The sequence below is a fragment of the Liolophura sinensis genome, chromosome 2 (assembly GCF_032854445.1).
Source record: "Liolophura sinensis isolate JHLJ2023 chromosome 2, CUHK_Ljap_v2, whole genome shotgun sequence".
Lineage (NCBI taxonomy): Eukaryota > Metazoa > Mollusca > Polyplacophora > Chitonida > Chitonidae > Liolophura > Liolophura sinensis.
This window is the reverse complement of record NC_088296.1, coordinates 25,592,705-25,619,293: the sequence shown is the minus strand read 5'-3', so window position 1 is coordinate 25,619,293 and position 26,589 is coordinate 25,592,705. Positions and strand designations below refer to the sequence as shown.

Below are 26,589 nucleotides of genomic sequence, written 5' to 3'. Positions count from 1 at the left end.
TGCTGTCAGCGTGTTGCATGTTTGTAATGTCCGTGCGGCGGTGTCGAAGAGCCAGTCGTTGAGCAGCTCGCCAACACTGAACAGGACACTACGGGTCGCTGAAAAGGGATCGAAGAATAGTGAAGGAAAAAATCAAACCTCGGTCAGGTAAGTGTTCAGTATTTCTCATAATCATCTATCAGTGCTGATTTAAGACTGTATTTTTTTTAAATTCAGTTTTAAAACTTATTAAATCGAAATTTCAAAATTTTAAATTTCGATTTAAATCGTCGTACCGAGAACTACAACCACCCATTACATCTAAGACCCATTGTCTTGCAATTTTCTCGTTTTAAAACGACCATTTTTTAACACTTTTATATAAAATAAAATTAGATAAAACCATTGTTATCTTCAGATTTAAATACAGGTTCTGTGATATTTTAAGACTGTTTGAGCCGCAGACATGTTCCCGGCACACGTTCCGATACTTTGTCATTCTGCTGTGCCTGGCGCAATAAAGCGCATTAGCTAATATAATACTGTATTTTTAACCGTAATCTGCTTTTTTGTCAGGTATTCATATATACTAACGTACATATAAACAACACATTACAGTTTGCATTACACATTACACATTACAGATCATATTACGAGATATGATCAACATGAAATTAAAACATTCTTATTATATGCCTAATTTTTTTTTCACCGATGCAAATAAAATTTCATGCCGTGTCATGCAGTGAGACTTTCCCTGTGCCGTGAGCAGACGCCCTTCACTTACCCTTGACAAAGTCGTTAGTATTCTGTCCTACAACTGTCACTTAACGTTAGGTCACAGAAAGGTGGGTCAGGCCATTACGACATCATTATTAAACGCGCATGTCTTCTCAGCTAGATCCGGGTTTTTCTAACCAGGTGTAAATTTATTTTGTAAGGTATGTTTTTCTTGAAAACGTATTGCTTCACCAGTGCATTAAGGTATTGGTCCACAATTAGTCAGTATTGGTATGTATGTTATTGACAGATCTTTTCAACAACATAATTGCTGTATGTCTATATGACGTATTGCTTTCCTTGAGGCTACTTGAAATGTCTGCATTAACGATGTCTTTGATACTGGTCCACTATGACAGGTAAATTCAGTCGGGCAGGGATGTTGGCTTACATATACACTGATAACAATTGCGTTTTAAATCATACAGTATGCGCATACACATTTGGGTAATCATTCAATCTTGTTGTTGTATACTAAGTTAGGTCCTCCGACTGAGGCAATAATCATTTTTTCCCATTATCTCGACCCTTGCGATAACAGCTTAGTCTCTAGGTTTGGTATGCAAGTCGTGTATAGGAATGGAGGCAAAAGGTTTGGCTAGGGAATGTTGACCGCCGTCCTGTTGACATATGTTATAATATCCACTTGACGCTCATGTGACTTATGGACCGATAAACAAAATGTAGACACATCTTCAGTCCTTGGTAGCATCCATTTCAACTGAATGGTCCAGGACTTTGTTACAACACGCAGCGCGATGAAGGAAAATGTCAAACATCAGTTTACCTTATAAATAGGTCTAACCGAAAAAATATCAATCAACATTATCAGACAGGACCAAAGTAACAATAAACCCTGTAGGAAATTCTACAACGCTTTCAAGTTTGGTGTTGTAAAACAAGTCAGTCCTCAGAACAAAATCACACCTACAATTCTGGACTGCAAAAACCTTGGCGGTTGAATTTTTAATGGGGTGTCCTTGCCGCCAGCAAACATGTCAAGGACGTTCTGACCATTGAAGGAATCGATAAAAGTCACGTGACCATTGACTTTCATGTTCGGATGAAAGAATAGGACGTCCCAAGGCGATGCTACAGTGCAGGAATGTTGCAAGTATCTTCACTTATATCTTCACAAAATATCTTCAAGTATCAAGACAGAAGACACTTATCCTCTGGTCCCTTTCTAAATGGAGTTTTATTACAAATAGCAGATTGTCTTCACGCATTAATTTCACGCGATATTTGAATAAAAATTCCATTAGTCATCCAGTGTACAAGAAAGGCCGAAGTTTGCACATGTTACTGGTATCATGATAATTGCACCCAATTATTGCTATATCCCACTGCATAGCGTATAATAGAATCAGCCACGATATTACAGTGTACAGCGTACAGTGATACCACTGCCAATAATGCCAGACAAATCAATGCCAGCCGATTCCACACCAGCTCTTTCTCTTTGCCCTTGAAGTGTCATTGCCTCGCCTAAACTTCGGACTTCGGATACACGATTACCATAACTTTTCACATCACCGGCTACAGCGACGCTCTAAAACGATCGTAGTCGCTGATAACAGGGCTTTTATTGAACAGTGTATCCATCATGTATCACATCAAATAGTCGACAGGTGTACCTGATGAAGACATGATGCTTTATATAGACGAGATTCCGAATAATTAATACTGATGGCAGAGCTGTCTCCATTGACCCACTGCCTTCATCCAGACTGACGCAAAGAGGGTCAAGGGTGTGTCTCTTGCAGGGACAGGTGCAAGGAGTTTTTCTTCTTGCACCTGTAAATGCTACAATGCGGAATAAAGGGTTTATTAAAATATTCACCCCATGTACATATGCCTACACTATATGGATAAATCAGTATTGCTTCGTGTCGGCAATAGTTCAGCTATATCGTGGTGACCTACACTATATGGATATATCAGTATTGCTTCGTGTCGGCAATAGTTCAGCTATATCGTGGTGGCCTACACTATATGGATATATCAGTATTGCTTCGTGTCGGCAATAGTTCAGCTATATCGTGGTGACCTACACTATATGGATAAATCAGTATTGCTTCGTGTCGGCAATAGTTCAGCTATATCGTGGTGACCTACACTATATGGATATATCAGTATTGCTTCGTGTCGGCAATATTTCAGCTATATAGTGGTGACCTACACTATACAGAACATGGTGATAGAAACATTCGCCTAGGTAATACCATGACACACAGGCAGTATCACACTCAGGATTATGGCGGATCTAATACTTCCAACCTCTGTCATATCGCTAGGAGCAACTCTATACATGAAAGGAGCGTTGGTTACTGGTCTACTTTTGGCTCAGTTCATTTCTTCTTTAGATCATTCTGTTATTGAAAAGCACTGCACCTATGTGTGCAACAGTAGATGCCGGTGTAACATGATATGGAGACGTTACGGCACACAAATCGGCCTTCACAATATGCAGTCTTGTATGTCACATTGCGCAATTCACAACTTCAACCTTACATGGAGAACGACAGAGAGGGTACAGCGCAGGCAGCATGTGGATGTCTACATGCTATATAATATTGCGAACCAGTAATCCACTCCCATGGAACATGTTTGTGTACTATCACCAGTAAATATGTAGGCTTTTGACCTCCCCCCTCTCCCCCCATCCTGCATAGTGTAAACCACGCGCTGTCATGAAACCTCACATCCACATTCCGCCTCTGATACATTATGATGTGGTTTATACGATACTTTGACTGCAGTGACACTGTGATGTAAATGCTACACCGGCACAAAGTGGTTGGAATCTTGTCACTAACTGTGCACTGTTGCGTTGATGTAAAGAATGTTCTGTGTGATGTGGTGACATACATGATCCCCTGTGTGCAGTGATGTAATGACCTATGTGGTGTCCTGTGTGCAGTGATGTAGTTACATGTATGGTGTCCTGTGTGCAGTGATGTAGTGACCTATATGATTACCTGTGTGCAGTGATGAAATGACCTATATGGTGTCCTGTGTGCAGTGATGTAATGACCTATATGGTTACCTGTGTGTACTGATGTAGTGACATGTATGGTGTCCTGTGTGCAGTGATGTAGTTACATGTATGGTGTCCTATGTCCGGTGATGTAGTGACATGTATGGTGTCCAGTGTGCAGTGATGTAGTTACATGTATGGTGTCCTGTGTGCAGTGATGTAGTGACCAATATGATTACCTATGTGCAGTGATGTAGTGACCTATATGGTGTGCTGTGTGCAGTGATTTAGTGACATGCATGATGTCCTGTGTGCAGTGATGTAGTGACCTATATGTTGTTCTGTGTGCGGTGATGTAATGACCTATACGATTACCTGTGTGTACTGATGTAGTGACATGTATGGTGTCCTGTGTGCAGTGATGTAATGACCTATATGATGTCCTGTGTGCAGTGATGTAATGACCTATATGATTACCTGTGTGTACTGATGTAGTGACATGTATGGTGTTCTGTGTGCAGTGATGTAGTTACATGTATAGTGTCCTGTGTGCAGTGATGTAGTGACCTATATGGTGTGCTGTGTGCAGTGATTTAGTGACATGCATGATGTCCTGTGTGCAGTGATGTAATGACCTATACGATTACCTGTGTGTACTGATGTAGTGACATGTATGGTGTCCTCTGTGCAGTGATGTAGTTACATGTATGGTGTCCTGTGTGCAGTGATGTAGTGACCTATATGGTATCCTGTGTGCAGTGATTTAGTGACATGCATGATGTCCTGTGTGCAGTGATGTAGTGACCTATATGATGTCCTGTGTGCGTTGATGTAGTGACCTATATGGTGTGCTGTGTGCAGTGATTTAGTGACATGCATGATGTCCTGTGTGCAGTGATGTAATGACCTATATGACCCTCTGTGTGCAGTGATATAATGACATGTATGATTACCTGTGTACAGTGATGTAGTGACCTCTATGATGTAAGCTCGTTGGTTTTATTGGACCATTGCAGAGCAGCAGAGGTGCATAAATATCGCCGACATTGATTTAATTTAAATTTGGACCCCTTAGATTGACACGTCTGTTATTCTGGCAAGCAGAGAGTGATTTATCTGAACACGGCTATTCAGAAAGGAATATCAACACACCCGGCACCTCACCAATACGAACGCCACACAAAACATTACAATAGCCCATCTGTTTGGTGTAGTTTCCCAGTCTAAACCTTGTTGTGGAAAGCATGGCGCTTTTCCAGTAAAATTCCCCCCTTTTACTTTAGGTGCTGCGAGATGAATGACCTTTCTTGTCCAGAGCAATGCCTTTGTTTGTCACTGGGCCAGAAGGTCAACAACATTTTTGCTATGTTTGACTTTGTGGATTTCCAAGGTTCTCTCTTTGACGGTGTTTATCCTGGATTTTTACTTTTCAATGTCAAAAGACAAAAGTTTAAACACCATTTAAACATCATCTGTACATTTCTTACATGATGTTTTTAGGTCCATTTGCAACTTTGTGTCCATGGCAAAATTCAGTAAACAAAGGGGACGTCATTTTTATTTTGTCACTATATCAACAGTTGGCATTATGACGCCTACACGGGTTTTGTTACGATGATACTTTGCGAAATTGGACTCTGGGAAGAACTAAGACATTGTGACTGAACATGCATTTCCAAAAAGGGTACATTTTTCCAAATACAAAACATTTGCTATACTGACCTATAACAATCTTTAAAATTTTAAGTTAGTTTTAAATTCAAGAATAATGAATATTTGTGTTTTATCTTCAACATACGTTATTCAAACATTAATTAATGAATGATAACTATTTTCATTATTATATTCAGCATATCTTATTTAAGCGATTGTCCCAGTACAAGTGCATGTCAAGATTCCTTGACACCCATGACCCTCGGTCCCTGACCACGAACACCGGTAATTTCTGGATGCCTCACGCCTCGGGGGATTTTGCACATCCTCCTTCGTCAACCTGTCTCGATCCGTTTATTTGGTGAAGGATTAAGACGATTCTCGGGTATGTGACCAGAAGTCTTGTTCAGGAAGCCAATCGATACATTACCAGTCGCCGGAGTGCCAGATTAAAGCTTTATTTGGCGAGTGACTTGCGGGGAAGTGTTTTATGACCGGCAGGTTGCTTTACACCAGGCTTTAGCAAAGACTATATCGACTCTCTGTCTCTCTTGTAAATCGTGGCTTCCCTAGGCTTAGACACGGGATCATTTACAAGATAGACTTTTGCGTTCTTAACCACTACGTTTTACTACCTATCTGTTTTCTAAATATATTGTATATTCGGTTGAATAGAATGGAACCACTATCAATACAAATCATCATCATCACACTACCTGTTCCGAATTATAGCATAACCAGGCAATGTGTTCAGCTATCCACCCATTCACACCCACATTACCCCAACTGGGTTTTTAAAAAAGTGAAAACTGACAATGATATGTTGAGCTTAATTTACGTTACGAGCTTGTAAAGCGCATGGTAGAGGGCACTAGTTTTGTTTCAGATAGTGCAGACCTCCGGAATAATCACGTGACATACAGTACACTCAACAACACGGATCCTATAATCAGAAACCGAAATTATTCCAACTGAACTCGACGCATACAGCATTTTTCACCCTTACATATTAATATAATTTGCATATCCATAAATGATAGGTTCGAACATGTTAATTTAAATGAATTAGTTATACTCTTTTTTTTTTTGGTTTCAGTTTTATTTTCAAACCATCATGTCGTCCAATGCCCCTCCAACGCAAGGGAAAACGTTTGGCTTTGGTATGGTAGCCTTTAAGAAGTTTCCAGAGGTAAGTCTCGTAACCTACGGTATTTTAATATGGTTTTCGATGAGTAACGCATATGACATATCCCACCTACTAATATAACCATGTATGACATATACTTTGCCGATCATGTGGGCTTACATGGAGTTTTTGTACGGCGTAAAACACCAATCCAATAAATAAATAAAATGAATTTTTCCCTTCCACATATATGACATATGATTGGTGTTCGATCGAGTGGCAAAGCTGTGTCGCACGCGGAAAGGTTGGTCACTTACTCGCCGGAGTTGGGTGGTTTTCTCCTGGCACCACGCTTCCTGGCATCCATAAAACAAACCGCCTTTTTTAAACAGAAAACTTCTTGCGTACGTAAGTTAGACACCGATCAAATATGGAAATATGTAGGTCCACATTGGAGACAAATCGGATTAATATTATGTAAAAAAAAATAACTGATTCCTGTCGACAGTATAGATGTGTTAGACTTGTGGGTGAACTTCTCTCACGCTCAGGTACACTTCCGTGTCCATGGAGACCAGGTGTGTATAATAGGTCACTGTACCCACTATTGTGCAATCTGTTATACCTATTCTATAGCGACGCGTTTTTATTTATCATTCCCATAAAAACGTTATTCACCGTGGCCGCCTGTGTCTGTGTAGAGAGCACACATTCCAAACAGGATATACAGACTTAACCTCTCAACACTTAACAAACTGGTAAGAGCGGACTTTGATTTCCCCTCAACACAACCTTACATATATCTCTGTACTGATAAGCCACTATTCCAGGCCTGGTTACGTACGTGCTGTGTCATGATGTAGTAATGGCGGAACCCGGTTTATTCTGATCCGATCATAATGATATAAAATACCACGGGAAATAAAGTGGGGATCGATACACGTGGCTGAGTGGTTGCGCCTTGCCACCAGTCTGATACCGCATGCACTTGACCTAGCATTTAAACACGGCTGGTTATTGGGTCACAGCTATGGGGAGGTGCGATTACCAATATGTGTACACACATAACGTGATCGATATATTGGTGATGATACTAGTATTGGTGATGATACTAGTATTGGTGATGATACTAGTATAGGAAGCTGAACTTTCTTGCGCATAAAACAACTTACTAGAATAAAGTAAGCTGTTCGAGTGTTGACATATGTATAGTATGCTATTGAATTATGACTAGCATTCGGATTTAGGCGCATGTGGTCTTCAGTACGTGGATGTAAGAGTTGTTGGTCACAGTTCAGAAAGTAATAGAAATTTGTGTTAAACACTGTATATCTACACTGATTTATTAATAGGCTTACATGGGTTTTTTTTTGTTTACAATGAACGATAAGTCTAATAATTCATTAGCAATCTATTCCATAAATGATATCACACAAGCGATGAGGGCATTCAGATAGTTATAGTAGGGCATTCAGATAGTTATAGTAGTTATAGTAGGGCATTCAGATAGTTATAGTAGGGCATTCAGATAGTTATAGTAGGGCATTCAGATAGTTATAGTAGGGCATTCAGATAGTTATAGTAGTTATAGTAGGGCATTCAGATAGTTATAGTAGGGCATTCAGATAGTTATAGTAGGGCATTCAGATATTCATAGTAGGGCATTCAGATAGTAATAGTAGGGCATTCAGATAGTAATAGTAGGGCATTCAGATAGTTATAGTAGGGCATTCAGATATTCATAGTAGGGCATTCAGATAGTTATAGTAGGGCATTCAGATAGTTATGGTAGGGCATTCAGATAGTTATAGTAGGGCATTCAGATATTCATAGTAGGGCATTCAGATAGTTATAGTAGGGCATTCAGATAGTTATGGTAGGGCATTCAGATAGTTATAGTAGGGCATTCAGATATTCATAGTAGGGCATTCAGATAGTTATAGTAGGGCATCCAGATAGTTATAGTAGGGCATTCAGATATTCATAGTAGGGCATTTAGATAGTTATAGTAGGGCATTCAGATAGTTATAGTAGGGCATTCAGATATTCATAGTAGGGCATTCAGATAGTTATAGTAGGGCATTCAGATATTCATAGTAGGGCATTCAGATAGTTATAGTAGGGCATTCAGATAGTTATGGTAGGGCATTCAGATAGTTATAGTAGGGCATTCAGATATTCATAGTAGGGCATTCAGATAGTTATAGTAGGGCATCCAGATAGTTATAGTAGGGGCATTCAGATATTCATAGTAGGGCATTTAGATAGTTATAGTAGGGCATTCAGATAGTTATAGTAGGGCATTCAGATATTCATAGTAGGGCATTCAGATAGTTATAGTAGGGCATTCAGATATTCATAGTAGGGCATTCTACCCACTGAAGATTCAATCATTCGAATGTTGTGTAAAAACTTCACAGGCAAATTGGTGTTTTTTGAACTTCGATGAATTGGTCATTTCTTGATTTCACTCTATTTCATGACACCTTTATATGATATAAAGATATCTGAGCTTCACATGTCATTTTTCATACTGACAAACGTACGTTCTTAGTGTGAGCTAGGACTTTGTTCCCTTTGTGCCGAACAATGCCGAACTTTCCCGAGGCGAGTGTTGGCGTTTGCGCCATGTAGATCATCACCACATGTTATAGCCTTCCTTCCTTCCCTGAGGATTATCTAGACCTAACGCAGCTGAGACTGCCGCGCGTGCGAGGCTTGTGTCTATCATCTGTGACGTAAACCTAGCCCACTTTGTTTACACGTTAGACCAGTTTGATCTTGCGGTACGTGTCTACCTTCATGTCCCTATGGTGGCTTTGTTATATGTACAATGATGCCACACGGCAGCAAAACTACAAATAACCATGACCCGCCAGAAATGCTGCTTGGGTAACAAATATTAGGCCAACAAAGACTAAAGTTAGTATCCAGTGTATTTCTGCATCGTGCACTGATATCAACATGTACACGTAGGTGTTAATGGCTGTACCAGCAGTATACTTTCCATTCTTGTTTATTTGTTGATTTAATTAACATTCACGAATATTTCACTCATACGACGACTGTCAGTATTATTGTGGGAGGAAACCGTTTCCTTACTTATACACTTTGCTCTAAATGTGCCACTCTCAGTACGATCCCTGCCTTATTTACGCCAGATGTGACAAACGACACAAAGCTAAGCACCCAAAGATAAGTCTTGTTTCTAACCATATACATCATCTGCTGATGAAGATATTGTTCTAACAAAGATATCGGCACCAGCGACACTGTGGTTTATGGCCATTAACATGGCGGTTGAAACCGTTTCCTTTTCTTCTGTATAGTTTCTTATTTTCTCATCTTAGCATCAAGATAATGTACACATTTAAGAAGCCGAATCTATTGGATCCTCCGTCATATTAAAGCAAGAGTAAACCACAACCTGTGTTTTGCGATCGCCGGGCTAGCTTTGGCGATCGGCCTTGTCGATATACGTGAATCTGTGCGTATATGCGCAGAGCCACGGGCAACTGCATGGTTTAGTATTAGATCGCCCATGCCACAACCAGATGGCTGTACCAAACGTAGCATTGAAACCAGGTGGCTTCAAAGGTCTGGCTCCCAGGAAAACAGCCAACCGCTTTATAAACTGGTATGCAGTCCACAAACCAATCACCGGCTACAGTCGTATCACCTGGCCTTTGTCAATTCCCGGTCTTCCCTGTTAGGAGAAGATCGGTACTGAAAATGGCAAAGTATGTTTTTGTTGCATTGCGAACAGTTATTCAAATTGCTCTGGCCTGTGGGTCACGAAGCAATTTTAAAATTAAGCCAAACTTTCAAAACACTATAAAATTGTTGTTTCTGGCGTGATAAGGTCAAAATATTGCCTGACAATGGAAATTCTGGGTAAGTTTTTGTAGAACAAATTTATGCCTAAAATAAGGGAAAAGAACATACCAAATTTAATGATTAAAAATTTGATATAAGTGTAGGATCGTTTCGAGACACCGGGACCTGGGGCTCCTATGTACATGTAGTACCAACTTTACTTGCCAGACAAACCATCAGTTTTAGGTTACCAGATATCTCTAAAGTTACAGTTAATATTAACAACGCGGACTTTCTTACACTGGACATTGAATTGGCTTTTGATTCTTTCTTCAGCCTGACAGTTAAATACCAGTATCAACATATGCTTTCAAATAACTTGGTGTACTAAAATACTAAGCAACGATTAGCTGCTCTGATAAGTGTCACCATTGTGATTGGGCAGCAAAGCCAAAAAAATTATATAAAATTTAAAAAACCCGGCAAGTATGCTTGTCGTCTTTGTGTGTTTTTTCTATTGCTTTTCGTTTAAGCGATTCAGCTTGTGTCATGTAATGGAAGTTTGAGGATGCTGTGTGTGACTTAACTATGTGGAAATGATCCCCGCGTTTTATTGCACAGTGTATTTATTTATTTGATTGGTGTATTACGTCTTACTCAAGAATATTTCACTCCAAAGACGGCGGCCAGCATTATAGTGGGAGGAAACTACAGACCTTCAGGCAGACCTCCATACGTACAACCGGAGAGTAGATCTAGAGGTTTAAGGATGTTGTGCGTGACTTCATTATGTACAGAGCGTAAGCCTATAATCTACAATCAACGATGCAATCCAAATAAACAACATAGTATAATTGTACTGTGATGAGCGGATTGTGCACACCTGGCCTGTGGCATTTAGCTGGAGCTGTGCTATCCGTGTTCAGATAACAGACATATACAGACGCGCTAACTACAGCTGGCTGTCTGGTGAAGCGACAGACTGTGCGTGTTCACGATTTCTGTATGATGCAATATGTGGTTGATGTATATTATGAGTCCTCACGTGACCAGTCATGCGTAAAGTACATAACATTTCACTAAAGTGAAGTAGGCTACATATGTATACGGGGACATATGTTAATGTTGAATCACGCGTGCTGACTTCCTTTCAGTGAAACGACAAAAAATCTTGCCGTGGATTATATTTTATTAACGTTCTGATACATAAGAGGTTGTTGTTTCCTTGTGTGTTTTTGGTTAACATTATTTCTTTTCTTTCATGGCAACGCATCAGGCTTGTCCATATGTCGATATATTTTTACTGCTGCATCACTATGGCGTTACACCAAAGACACCACGCATGATACCGTGTCCCGCCACTTTATATACATGCACCATTGGGCAGACAGATGCTTTGCCACTACTCTGTTTTGAGCCCACGCGATAGTCTGACAAACACAAGTCTTCAGATCTCAAGCAGCGCACAGCTAAATCCTCAGCAAATCAGAACTTCTTCTTAGCGGAATCAATCACTGAGGCAATTGTGAAGGGCTGCCACGGACTTTGTTGATAGACTCCGCTGAGCTCCAAGTTCCTGAACTCGATTATAAACGAGAAATTTCCCAAGCTGTTGTCACGTTGCCAGAGTTACTCACCCACGTGCTTTGGGAGCTATAAAAGCTCGTGCGTTTGTTTGAGCACTACGTTTTATATACTTTTTAACCTGTCTGCTTGATTTTGCAAGAGAACATAAGAGATGATAAAATGGCTGACTCTGCATGCTGAGGGATCATTTACTTGAATATGCAATTAACTGAAACGCCGGTTTTTGTACTTGACTGACTAAGCATTAAGTCGACTATGAACTAGTTTGTACACTGAGTCACTTATAGTCACGTGTAGCAGATGTCACTTTCGAGGCCAAAATTATAGATGACTGACTTATTGACTTACTGAATTAATCATCGACTTACTGACTTAAAGAATTAAGCATAGCCTGTGTGGCTGACTTAGTGTCTTAAAGAAGTAAGCACAGTCTGTGTGACAGACTTACATGTATTGAAATAAAGAACCAGGCACAGTCTGTATGGCTGACTTGTTGACTTAAAGAATTAGGCACAGTCTGTATGGCTGACTTAGTGTCTTAAAGAACTAGGCACTGTTTTTATGGCTGACTTAGTGTCTTAAAGAACTAGGCACTGTCTGTATGGCTGACTTAGTGTCTTAAAGAACTAGCCACTGTCTGCATGGTTGAATTAGTGCCTTAAAGAACTAGACACTGTCTGTATGGCTGACTTAGTGTCTTAAAGAACTAGGCACTGTCTGTATGGCTGACTTAGTGTCTTAAAGAACTAGACACTGTCTGTATGGTTGAATTAGTGCCTTAAAGAACTAGACACTGTCTGTATGGCTGACTTAGTGTCTTAAAGAACTAGGCACTGTCTGTATGGCTGACTTAGTGTCTTAAAGAACTAGACACTGTCTGTATGGTTGAATTAGTGCCTTAAAGAACTAGACACTGTCTGTATGGCTGACTTAGTGTCTTAAAGAACTAGGCACTGTCTGTATGGCTGACTTATTGTCTTAAAGAACTAGGCACTGTCTGTATGGCTGACTTAGTGTCTTAAAGAACTAGGCACTGTCTGTATGGCTGACTTAGTGTCTTAAAGAACTAGGCACAGTCTGTATGGCTGACTTAGTGTCTTAAAGAACTAGGCACTGTCTGTATGGCTGACTTAATGTCTTAAAGAACTAGGCACTGTCTGTATGGCTGACTTAGTGTCTTAAAGAACTAGGCACTGTCTGTATGGCTGACTTAGTGTCTTAAAGAACTAGGCACTGTCTGTATGGCTGACTTAGTGTCTTAAAGAACTAGGCACAGTCTGTATGGCTGACTTAGTGTCTTAAAGAACTAGGCACTGTCTGTATGGCTGACTTAATGTCTTAAAGAACTAGGCACCATCTGTATGGCTGACTTAGTGTCTTAAAGAACTAGGCACTGTCTGTATGGCTGACTTAGTGTCTTAAAGAACTAGGCACTGTCTGTATGGCTGACTTAGTGTCTTAAAGAACTAGGCACTGTCTGTATGGCTGACTTAGTGTCTTAAAGAACTAGGCACTGTCTGTATGGCTGACTTAGTGCCTTAAAGAACTAGGCCCAGTTTCTGTGGCAGACTTATTAACGTAAAGACTTAGGTACATGACTTGTTGACATAAATAATTAGGCACTGTCTGTACGGATGACTTATTGACTTAAAGAGTTAGGCAAACTCTGTATGGCAGACTTGTTGACTTAAAGAATTAGGGAGAGTCTGTATGGCTGATTAATTGGCTTAAAGAATTAGGCACTGTCTGTATGGCTGGCTTATTGACTTAAAGAATTAGTCACTGTCTGTATGGATGACTTATTGACTTAAAGAATTAGTCACTGTCTGTATGGATGACTTGTTGACTTAAGGAATTAGTCACTGTCTGTATGGATGACTTATTGACTTATAGGATTAGGCATTGTCTGTATGGGTGACTGTATGATTTACTTATTCATAGTCTCGATGATTGACTTATTGACTTAAACGCTGTCTGGAAAACCGAGTGACTGGCTTGCTGAGTGACTTGAAGGTTAAGTACTCTACATGATTGTATTATTTTAAGGCGAATTAGTGTTGTGTGGAAGGTTTACATTATGTTCACCCAGTTCTTTAATTAACTCATTCCAAAGCTTTTCCTCTGCAATGATAAAAGGCGGGCAAACGGAGTGGTACAGTGTTTTATAATACTGCTTTATTGACCAGTTAGCTGACGGACAAACACAAGAAATAGCTCCTTGAGTGGATGAGTTGTTTGTTTTACATCCTAGTGCAATTTAAGGTAGACTTATTTGTGGTTTTTTTTTTACTAAGGACTTGTTTGTGTAAGCTATGGACGCGATCATTGAGACGGCTGTCATTTTGCCAAATCGGAATGCTTAGGTGAGAGAGGTTTAATAATGATATGATGAAACGTTTGGAGTTTGGAGTGATATATGCCTTGGTGCCGAGATCAGTAGGTTGATGCGATACTATGGGCAGTCTGCAAATTAAACGGTCGGAGTATGGAAGATTGCGTTATGCGGATGATGTACGTTTACATTCTCTCGGGTTTGTTAGAAACTTCATTATTTATATTAGTTATGTTTCCACAGATAATCAGGCTGGTTATGTAATGCACTTATGCAAATGTCAACATGGGTAGCTGAGGGACATGCCGAATCATTGGTAATCTGTCTGTATATTTGTCTGTCTGTCTGTGTGTCTGTCTGTGTGTCTGTCTGTGTGTGTGTGTGTGTGTGTGTGTATGTCTGTCTGTGTGTGTGTGTGTGTCTGTCTGTCTGTCTGTGTGTGTGTGTGTGTGTGTGTCTGTCTGTCTGTCTGTCTGTGTCTGTCTGTCTGTCTGTCTGTCTGTCTGTCTCTCTCTCTCTCTCTCTCTCTCTCTCTCTCTCTCTCTCTCTTCTCTCTCTCTCTCTCTCTCTCTCTCTCTCTCTCTCTCTCTCTCTCTCTCTCTCTCTCTCTCTGTCCGTCTGTCCGTCTGTGCGTCTGTCCGTCAGTTCATTTACGAACACTCTGAATCCATATTACTTTTAAGAAGTATCTTTTTTGTGCGGGATGGGTAGGCCTGTACTGACCGTTTATTTAACGAGCGTTGGGTTCTTGGCATGACAAACTGGTTTGCTGAGAGAGTGTTTATCAGTTTGACAAACCGATTTACTGAATGACGGACGAAATGGCTATCTGTTTTGTTTGTTTTGTTTTTTTTTTTTGTTTTTTGTTTTTTTTGTTTTTTACTATTTGCCTTACACGGGGGAGCGGACATTGTGATAAACTGCTGTGTAATCTACAGGCGGGATCATTGAGATTACTGTCTCGTTGCCAAATAGGCAGTTTGGGAGATAGCGGTTAATATGAAAAAATCGGTTGGAAGTAAGGAGATCCTGTATTTTACCACGATTGGTAGGCTTTCTGCCTGGTTTAGCAATGGGCCAGCGAAATTCGATATTTAGATTGCCGAAGTCTATCATAGCCTCATTGACTGAGTAATGCTGCTAGGGAGTGCCTATGAAATAGCTGCTTGTTGGAATGGATATAAGGCCCATAATAACATTCTCTACCGTTGTTTTATGTGAATCGTATTCATACAGCGTGAAGGAAATTCGGAGTCATTGATGCGTTCCAAAATAGTCTTGTATTAATGTCAAACCTAGGGAGAAATGTCATCTCCTCTTCGCTGTTCAATCTTCAGCTTGACCCACCCAAGGGGCATATAATCGATAACGCTTAGCATGAGATCGAGAGAATAAGCAATCAAGCCCGATGACCAATCCACTGCTTTAATAGGTCTGCAGTGGCCAGTCAGCTACAGCCCTATAACCCACAAGACAGCATCCAATTTCTCAGACGAAGCTACGAAGGTTTCCTGGCAAGCTGGACACATTTAAATGAGAGTCAGTGCTTGGGGTTTAACGTCGTACTCATTTAAATGAGAGTAATTCCGTATGATTTTATCACCAAGCTCCCAAGTAACCTGCTCTATAACATATACATATAAGATCTTCCATTATGGGGCAGCTTGGGTTTTCTCGGCCAGACATACCACGTGACTCGCAATTTGTCGTTTAAGTCTATGCTCCAATATTACAGATCTCGTGTGATAATTCGTGGAAAGCGAATACTGCACTTAGCTCAGATTTTCAGTGCTAAAGTGGGAAAAGCCACACATATAGAACACCCCCGTTTTTTGGCTACATAGTTATTGTTGAATGAAACAATCTTGAGTATGGCGTCCAATAACAGTCACATAAATAAATAAATAAATAAACAATGTATTGTTTCCCGTTCCACAGGTCAATAGATCGATACATTGGTCAAGAGGAAGGCGCTACATGTATACTATATATTATGTCGACCAGAAATAATGAGAAAATAGAAGCAAAGCGTATTTTCTGTCGTGTGGGACTTTTGTGACATGTAGATATATACATGTAGACACCGTTCAACGTTCAGTATCTTTCTCCTTCTTGTAAATATGAATTTATAGAGTTTTCTTATCTCTCTTATACAACGACAACAACATGACAGACCTTTGTTAAGGAACGTGCTCAATGATTAACCCGTAAGTTCTGGCCGGTAAAACCGATAAGCTTTATTATTTGTATTGTAGGTCTACACTCGAATGGCTTGCCTAATGAGCGTACTTTAGCGAGTTCCTAAATTTGTTACATGTACTGGCCACATCTAGACAACATCAACATCCAGTTTCTCAGACAAAGCTACAAGGGTTTGTTAGACAGCTGGACACACTGACCGTCGCGAATCATTGGGTTACATGTGCCAGGATGAAACTAGGATGTATTTTTGTCTTTTACTCCTATTCTAGATGTTGGCTATGTACGGACTTCAGTCTAAAATAAGGGAATCAAAGAATTATTATTATTATTAATATTATTATTATTATTATTAAACCAGCGTCTGTGTGGGACGAGTAATAGAGTACGCGACGTCGCTCACAGTAAACACATTATCCAAATTGGTTTGAGGTCTCACTGGTGTTTTGAAGAAAATAAGAAGAAAACAGCGCATACCACAAACTGGTGACTGGTCGTTTTGCAAATAGCTATTCCTTATATTTTTCAAGAAATTCTTATATGGATTTTTGTCATTTCTAAGTAATTGAATCTGAATATGGATAACCCTGTTTAGACATTTGTTTTCCGCGATACTCACGTTGATATCACGATATGGCTTGTGTTCACGTTGGTCATACATCGTATATCTACGTGACCACGTCCATCATTCCATCAAGATTTAGCGTAGCTTAGTCCATAAACCCATAAACATAAACCAGTCAACAATGATTGGCATGAACACCTGGCGTCTATTTCTAATCCCATGTCTCCTTCACAGGAAGGGATAATAAAATCAGTTGTAATGCTTTTAACCGTTCCTCCCCTGCTTGTGAACCCGATCGACCCACGAACCATTCCGCTGTTTGTGTCGGGTTAAACATAGCGCGCATTAAGGAACATACACCAAAACCTTTCCAGGGATTCTTGTCTATTTGAGCGGATCTCAAAGGCCATAGTCTTTCGTCAGTGTACTGGCCTTGCTGAATACCCCTCCGACTTGGAATAATGCTCTGCGTTAAGAGTGTGGTCAGGTCTGTTGTATAGTAAGTGGTTTCCCGCATGCTCTTCCTGTAACCTTAATTCATCTTTAAGCTTAATCGCTACCATGCACACATGGGTAATAAAAAAAGGTTTCCATTGCGGAAGAACGAATCAACTGTTTTTCGGGGCTCTAGAAAGATGATAAATCACATAGGTTATAGCCATATATGTTATAGCTTGGAATCACGGTCCATAGTTCAAAGTTTGCTGGCTGACCTTCCCACGTACCGCCGAAGAGGAAGTCAGCATGAACTTAACTTGAACACAAAACTATCGCATTGGCGAGGTTCCTGGGTCATTGTGCTGCGCCAGCGCGCTAAACACTATGCCACGGAATCCCCCGAAATGGGGCTAAGCCGCACTCATGCACGACAACAGCACTAGCGCCTAAAGCAATGATAAACTACCCGTTAACACAAGAAGAGTAAGTCCTACACCATTACGCAGAGTGGAATAGACATGTCACGGAAGTGAGGCATATTCAATGGTCAATTCCCTCATGTTTGTGTTTGAAATTCTGTCTTATGAATAGAATAAAACTGCCCATACTTTGTTTGTCACCATGACCTTCATATCAAATTGTGACTATCATCTTACACATAATTGCCGTGGGGTGAGGTGGAGTGGGGTGCAGTAAGGGAGGGGGGGGGGGGGGGGCAGCGTTAAAGACAAGGTCAAAGAGGTGACGATGACCTAGAACTAATAAGTGGTTCCAGATTATTGTCTCTGATGTATACCATACATATACATGTGTAAAGCAGATCGCTTGTTCTCTATCTACCGGAACGGTCAATCGCCGTGCTTGACAGGCGTGTTTCCAATCACGTACACTGGCCATATCTGCAATGCGGTGCTTCACCTCTGACTGCAAGGTGCCCTTCAGGCTTGTAACGGAATTACTGACCTGTCGCTGATCAAAGAGCCTCATAAAACAAGCTAGCCGCGTGTATGTCTGGTTAAGCGTCGATCTGTGGTACCAGACACACTGTTTCTATCCGTGGCTCGCGACGGCTTCATTCTTCCCGCCGTCTGAAGGTGAACTAATTCTAGTCTTCATTTTGCCGTTTTCAAGTGGTGATATCTATTGAACATGTTAGGTGCTTGTGTTGCTGATCCATAGGTTTATTATCATTGGAAAAACTCACAATGACCACATGACCTGAATACTTTACCGCCGAATACTTTACCACGGAATTCTTTGCCGCTACGTTGTTAACGCCTAGCCATGCCTCTAAAGTGTACACAACACGGATATATGTTGAACTGGAGCTCTGTGGCACATGTTACACTGTCAGATACGTTACACAGAGTTATGCGTTCTTTCTGTAATCAGTTTGTGGATTCTGTGTTTGTGTTTTAAGTAAGGTATTAATAGTTAGATGATTACTCATTGAAAGAATACGGAAATATGTGGTGTCAGCAATCCCCACTGACGCCTCGCCCAATATGTAGGTTACTGGCACCATATAATTCCGTTTCCTATCACTGAGTAACCATGTAACGTATTTATTTTGCAAAGGCCCATCAATGCCATGCAGAGGACCCATGCATAGGTGAATAGCTTCATAGATATGACCATTGTTTTCACAACCCAACACAAAGGAAGATAATCTACTCAACAGACACATTTAACAGCAGGATTCGGGAATATATCTGTAGGCCTACCCTAAGTGACCGTTGTTGTCCAGTAAAAACCGGAGCATTTTTGTCTGATGCAGGATAATGAAATAAACGATCACGAAGAGAAATAATTTCCAGCGGCGATAAGACCAGCGAAACTACTGACACACAGATATGACTTGGAACTCACTCTTAAGATGACGGGTCGCTTATTGGAGTCTAGTAATATGCAGCAATTGTTTACATGGACCGGCAACATTTGTAGTACAATGAACTAAGAGACGACTCCGTGTTTCCAGTGGAGTTTGATTATAGATGCACTAACCCTGTTAGTAGCTTTGGCTCTACTGTATTTACATTACTTTGGCACTTGTGTAAACATTCTGATAAACTTGGGAATTCCATACTGTTATAGCATTGGATAACGTTTCGGAGTCCTAATTTACCTGAACAGATGTTTTCTGTACCAGAGATAAAAAACATCATGAACAAAACATCGTTACAGCGCCTTATTAATTTACAACGAACACTAAATTCATTTAATAATTATTTGACAAAACGATATCTTTATGCCTATATAAGTTCTGTACGTGTTTAGCTGACTGGTGTGAAGATTGTTCTCTGTTTTCGAGTGCTGGAAATTCAAAGCGTGTAGGCAGAACAACAATTCACTGCATATGCTGGGATAGTGGTCTACATACACCAAACTCGTGGTCTTTTGCCACAGCCGTATCAAAAGCTGATAAGCAGCATCTAAAATTTACTTGTGTAAACTTCTCGTGTTTGTAAATTAAACTTCTAACGTAAACGATAGAACACGCGTTTACTGTATAAACAAGCTATGGTTAACTCCTATCATGTTTCAATTTAGCATCTGAGCACCTTGTGTCACGAGGCTGACAGTTTAATTTGCCGGATCTCCACTCACGTGTATAATTACACAGCTAACGGTGTAATTACTATATAATGATCAACACGTGCCGGAAGCAAAAACTTCCGCAATTAGTACAGTCACGTTTATGGTATACCAGCGTTGATTTGGCGAATGTGTGATGAGCCAAGGGCAGCTCTTCGCCGGCAGAAGGCACGGGTTCAATCCCATGGCACGTCATACTTAGAAAACGTTTAATAACGATAAGGTTGATGCTTTGGCGCTTCGCATTTAGCAAGACACCGTCGTGATATACGGAAATAATTTTTACAGGATCTCTCTTATTCGTCTTTGTATTGTTATATGAGAATCGATTAAATGTATGCGTCGAAACAGACATTAGCATACCAGCCGTCAACCAAAAAGGCCTAACTAAACCTCTATCTTACACAATGCCGGTATTCTTCAATGTAATCTCAAATATATATTCTAAAAATTGAAAAAAATATTAAAGAAATGCCTAAAAGACTTTCCGTGCAGAAAGATTTTTCGCTATATTAAGACAGGGTTAATAGTCGTCTACGACAGCAGTTGTTCGGACAATTTTTTCTTTCGAATGAAATTCTCATCAGATTTCTACCTGACCTGGGCTCACTTGCTCGCTCCGCGCTCCGACTGTCAGGCCCCTCAGTAAAAAGGCCGCGTGTTCGACTCCAGCTTTCACAAGCGTGTTTAAGTCTGTAGGTTTGCAAGCTCCCTGACGAAGGGCGGTCGTTTATTCCTGGCAGCCAGGGTTTATCCACTCAAAAAACTTACCCTCGTCACATAAATGAAAAAATCCTCAGCACGACTTTGAGCGTCAGATATATATTTATTTATTTATTTGATTGGTGTTTTATGCCTTGCTCAAGAATATTTCATTTATACAACGGTGGCCAGCATTATGGTGGGAGGAAACCGGGAGATCCTCTTGTGTCGACCGCCACAACACTCCACCCCCACCCCCCGCTCCCCTTCACAGTGTAGCGATTGTGTGTAAGCCAATCTGCCTCTGATCTTGACTACGGCATTAAACACCAACACAGCAATCAGACTAGCCGAACAATTTGACATATTACATTAAATTCGACATGAAAGATGTAATCATTCATTTCTGTCTTTCGTTTGTTACAGCTAATACCACTGGCCGTCATCATCGGAGGCGCATGCGTGATGTGTGGTTCCTTCATGGCGTATGCAATTGCTACCAAGCCTGACGTTAGGTATGTCTGTAATGTAGTCACGTGACACGCACGCGGAAGCCAACCAATTCCTCTTTGTTTGACCTGTCTGAACCAGGCCACATTGACTATACCAACTGCATGCCGCATTTCTGAAAGGAGAAATTGTGAATAACAACCCAGCCTGATGTTGTTGTCCAAAGTGGGATTTAAAGTGAATGAAAAATGAATAATTCAAGATGCATTCCGATGAACCATTTAATACATAGTAATGAAGTAACCTTTAGATGTCTCCTCAATAAAGCTCTTGGCAGCCACAGTGTGTTAATATGAACTGAGACGATGTGGATCGAGAGGACAGTTTACTCTTTAATTATCTCTGTTTATCAAAGAAAATATGTGAAAAAAAATCCCATGACCGAGGTGCTAAGAAGTTGCCAAAACCTTCGAAAAGTTAATGCAAAATTCCTGACAGGTCCTTTGTAGACTATAACTACAATAAAAAAAACTTTCAGCAGAGAGAGAGTAAAACCAGAGTAGTGACGACATTATGACGGTTGGTCAGTCACCACACCTAACTGGTGAAAGACGACCTCTTGTAAATTTACCTTTTTGGTTTTTATTCTAACTGTTCATGCAAATGCTTAAGTAGAAGGAGAACGCACACCCTCTAGCATCAACACCCAGTTCTGGACTAACAACAACACAGAAACACAAGTCTTATTTATGTGTTGCGGGGGGATATATCTTTTAAGTTTTAAGCCAATGAACCTTCATTCATTTGGTTTCAAGTTAATCATATATAAGTTCATAACGAATTAGCAGTTACTTAGTCATTAATTATCGATTGTACAGGTCACACCGTTATCGTTGCAACTGTGTCTACACCAGTGTGGTAACAGGGCAACCTTGACCGAAACAGGCATTTCCGTGAAGACAAGAGCGTGACGAATGTACCCAGTAACCCCCAAGTAACCCTGTACATTCCAAGAATTCTGACCGCAGTTTATGGCTGGTCATCAGTTCGTCGGTATTTAACACTTTGAACGGGAAGATTCATCATTTCTGACAACGACTCGATAGCCCTTTCACGGTGGGCTAAACGCGTATCACCTAACGCCATATCGGTAGTATTGTGGACAGATCCTGGAATGAGTGAACGAATGAATGCTTGGGGTTTAACGCGTCAGGCTAAATAATATGGTGGTATTATTTTATGCTCCGCCGAGTATCCATATAAGCAACTCCAAATGTACAAATGTGAGAAACATGAGTAATGAAAGGCGTCATTTTCTGCTATTACATGTACACTTAATCTCACCATACATACATAATGCACGTTTCGATTTATACACAGTACTGGAATATTTCACTGAAATACTTTAGTTTGCAGTGTGGATTCGTTAGATATCAAATTGCCATCTTCGTGGAGAAAGTCGCAAACCATGAAAGACAACTACCCTTGAAACAGCTCATTAATTTCGGCATTATGCCCAGCACTTAAAACTCCCAGTCTTAAGGGATAAACTTATCTTTTTCATGGTCTCTCTTGACTGGACGACATTTAAAGTGCTAGGCCACATTGACTCCAGTATTACCCTTTAGCCCCCGGGAGCTGCTTGATCGTTAGGTATATTGAACTAGTCGCTGGTGACACTGCCCTTCACACACTGGTCAAGGTTAAAGAGAATACAGAATGGTAGGCTGGCATTGGACTAATCTATACAACTCACTTCCGGTGTGTGTGTGTGTGGGGGGGGGGGGTATGTACGAATAAGCAGGTGTGTCCAATAAGCAGGTGATATATTTCCATGATTTGCAGTTCATTTCATCTCGAAATTCCTTCTCAAAATTGTTAATTGTTGTTTTCATGTTTTTACGCAACATGCACCATACGCCGATAGACGTTCATTTATAATCGTACATTTGTCGTGCGATGTTTTGTACGTCACTATCATCGTACCGTTGTCCTATATATGCTATTATCGTACATGTACGACATCTTTGTGAAACTGCGTGCTGTTTTGGACACGTTTTTGGATCACATGTTTTGGTTTGGTAGCTCTAGTTTGAAATATATTTATAAACAAGGCCCAACGAAACACTGACGCTTAATTTCTTGCGTGAAACCTGTCGCTATGGTATGTTTTAAAACAGACTACTATCCAGAACTTGATCACGGTAGTGGTCAGGAAGATAAATGATCATTGAGCACGCCATATCTAAAACGGTGCACTGACATTAGTATACAAATTGCGATGGAGACAGTGGATAGTTCCTATGAGAATTGCACTCGGTGAGATGTCCACATCTAATCCATCATTTGCGATCCAGTAACCATGGTAACTGAGTGACTTTCTACCATTCATGGCAAATGATTTGCGCTATGACAAATCGGACTGACCGGAAATGATGTGTGAGAATAGACACCCCGCTGGTGCCATATTCTTTGAAAATTGCTTTCGGCGCTATGAGCCTCCAATAGCCATGATTTCAAGCATTAGCCCACCTAAGAGCCAGGCTAGATTTTAATATTAGGATATGATTTGAAACACATAACGTAATTTTAAGTCTCCACATTGCATAGTGAATTTACATTTTAAGAAGGTTAAACAAAAGAATTTCCTTGATTTTAGGTGGAAAACTATTGCATTTAATGTTTTTTTATTATTATTTTAATTGATTTTGTATAAATGTTGATCATTCCGCCTTGCCGGGATTAGTAACAGCATGATCACGGTCTCCTTTCACATGGCCACGGTTAACCTGGTCGTTGTATGTTCATCGTGTGAATCTTGTCTTTCTTGTTATTTTTTGTATGGCTCATGAACGTCACTCCAGACTGTCTGACGTTACATCAATACTTCATTATCACAGGCATACTGGCGTAACATCATTACTTCATTATCACAGGCATATTGACGTTACTTCATTACTTCACTATCAAAGGCATGTATTGACGTTACATCATTACTTCACTATCAAAGGCATGTATTGACAGTCAACACCTAAAATACAGATGCAGTGAATACAGGGATAATTGGGGGATAATTCCAGTGCAGATGATGATCTGATGGCCATATTTATATGTATGTCCTGTCAAACGTTTTGGTGATTTTGTTTGCACGATATTTTTTTTCGTTTCTCCCCAACAGAGTTGTAAAGGGAAGTGAGCTTCCACCCCACGAGAGGCTAAAGCCCGAACAGAGCACCAAGGTGAATTTGGCTTTATTGCTATTTTCATAAAGTATTTCTTCATCGGTCAGTTTATTGTAAATTTACGCTTGTTAGAGGTCGGAAGACGACCTACTCGCTGTTCACATAACATGTTTGGCTCGGACACGAGGTTTTGTACGTTTGCCAGTCAAACATCAGGCAACATCTGAAGAGGATTTTATATGGGAATAGATCAGAATAAACGATCACCGCAAAAATTCAATAATCTGTCAATAAATTTAAACATATTCAGTTTCATGTTTAATACCTGTAACATTTGTGGATGGTCTGGCGACAACCTGCAGATGGTGGTGGTTTTTCCCCGGAATCTGTGAAGTTTTCTCCCACCATAATGCTGGCCGCCTATAAGTGAAACATGCTTGAAAACGGCGTAAGACACCAATCAAAGACATGAAAAAATAAATTAATAAATAATCTTTAACATTTTTATATCATAAGCATGTTTTTTTTTCTTCAAAACAGCCAGTATCACGTAAGGTTTTAACGGTTCAGATGTAAATTCTCAAATATGAATGAGGGAATGGGCCCCTGTTAAGTTGTTAAAAGCGTTTGCCTTTTAATCCGTGAGATTCACGAGGTAGGGGTTCAAAACCCAAAATTGTACCGCACATTTTTGCATGTAGATTTCACTGCTCTCACTGCTTATGGGCTTGGGTGACAATAAGCGGTTGTCGAATCTCGCGTTCTACCACTATGATGTAATTATCTGTACGTCACATGTGGAAAAATTTCTCCGTCGCTTGCCAAAGGTCGGCGGTTTACGCCGGGTGTTCTGCTTTTCTCAACCCATGAATCTGTCTACTGTGGTATTAATCAAACGTATGGCGTTTAACATCAAAGATGTAAAACAAAAAATATGAATGAGAAAAAGGTGGAGACATATAAGAAGTACTGAAAACATTCAGGTAGCATAAATCCAGATAGTATTTGAACTGCAATTTTTATTTACAAAAACAATTTCATTTCGGCAACAAATAGACCACGTTTTACTATGTAAACTCGAATGATTCTGACAATATTGGCATTCATTATAGACACACGTGTTTGGCCTTTTCTAGTTATCTGATCTTCTTTAATATACAGTTAGATTTTTTTTCTAAGTTTAGAACATGTTTTATTTTTCAGCTGGTTACGATCAACCAGAAGTACGAGGCTATTCCAGAGCTGGAGCAGCTGAGGAAGGAGATCGGTAGCTTCAAGCCTTAAGCGAGAAGCTCTTAGGGATGTCAGTCTTAAAACATACCACAAAAACTAGCAGCTTGTTGTAGAGAATATGTATCTCCACCATAGACTCTCGTCCGAGATCATCCAAGATGTGGCGTGATCAAAGCGACACCTAGCGGGCGCCCGTTTCGTCACTATCATCTTTGAATTTTAATTTATTCCAGTGTCTTAATTGGTTTCTTAAATAAAACGTTACATACACTTTAGGGAAAAGCAAAGTAGCAGCTATAAAGACTTCTTCACCAGCAATGTTTCACAACAGAAGTGACAGAATCTGTGTTTAGCATAGTTATATTACTAGTTTATGTGTCTTATTCTGTATAAATTTTGTAGTTGTGAACATTATGATAACATTAATGAGTGTATTTTTGTATGCTAATGTTAAATGAGCTAAATTAATATATAGAGTATTGACTGTGCTATGTTGTGTTGAGATAGAACCATTCCACCCATCCTTTTGTATATATGTGAATGTAAAAGCTGAAGGTTTAATGTTTAATGCAAAGAGAGGAAAAACCGCGTCCAAGGGAAGTAACTCTCTAACATCTTGAAATCGGGTATTCAATGGGACAGATTGTCTACCTGATTTTAACGTGTTAAAACAAATTAAAAGCACGTAAAAAAAACGCAAAAATAGTACAAAAAGAAAATAAAAATAGAAAAATATGGCAAAAATACTCAAAACAGAAAATGAAACTGTTTCGAATGTCTTACAACAAAGAAAACATAAGACTTTTTACCAACGTGTACAACAACGTGTACAAAAAAAAACAAACATGTAGCATCAATTTTGATCGAGTGGCCCGAGATGCGAAACAGAAGTGCTATTGACAAAACCATATGACCAAATTTGTAATAGACGTACACAGGGGAAAAAAATAAAAGAAACTGTAACTAACTCAA

General features: G+C 40.1%; 1 protein-coding gene across 1 annotated transcript; it reads left to right on the top strand.

Annotated features, from left to right (window-relative positions):
* Positions 1 to 26,589, top strand: LOC135462721 (uncharacterized). Its single transcript, XM_064739943.1, has 5 exons — positions 1 to 147; positions 6,489 to 6,581; positions 21,179 to 21,267; positions 24,381 to 24,441; positions 25,588 to 26,589. The coding sequence occupies exons 2-5, from the start codon at positions 6,507 to 6,509 to the stop codon at positions 25,666 to 25,668; spliced, it is 306 nt and encodes a 101-aa protein (XP_064596013.1). The 5' UTR covers positions 1 to 147; positions 6,489 to 6,506; the 3' UTR covers positions 25,669 to 26,589.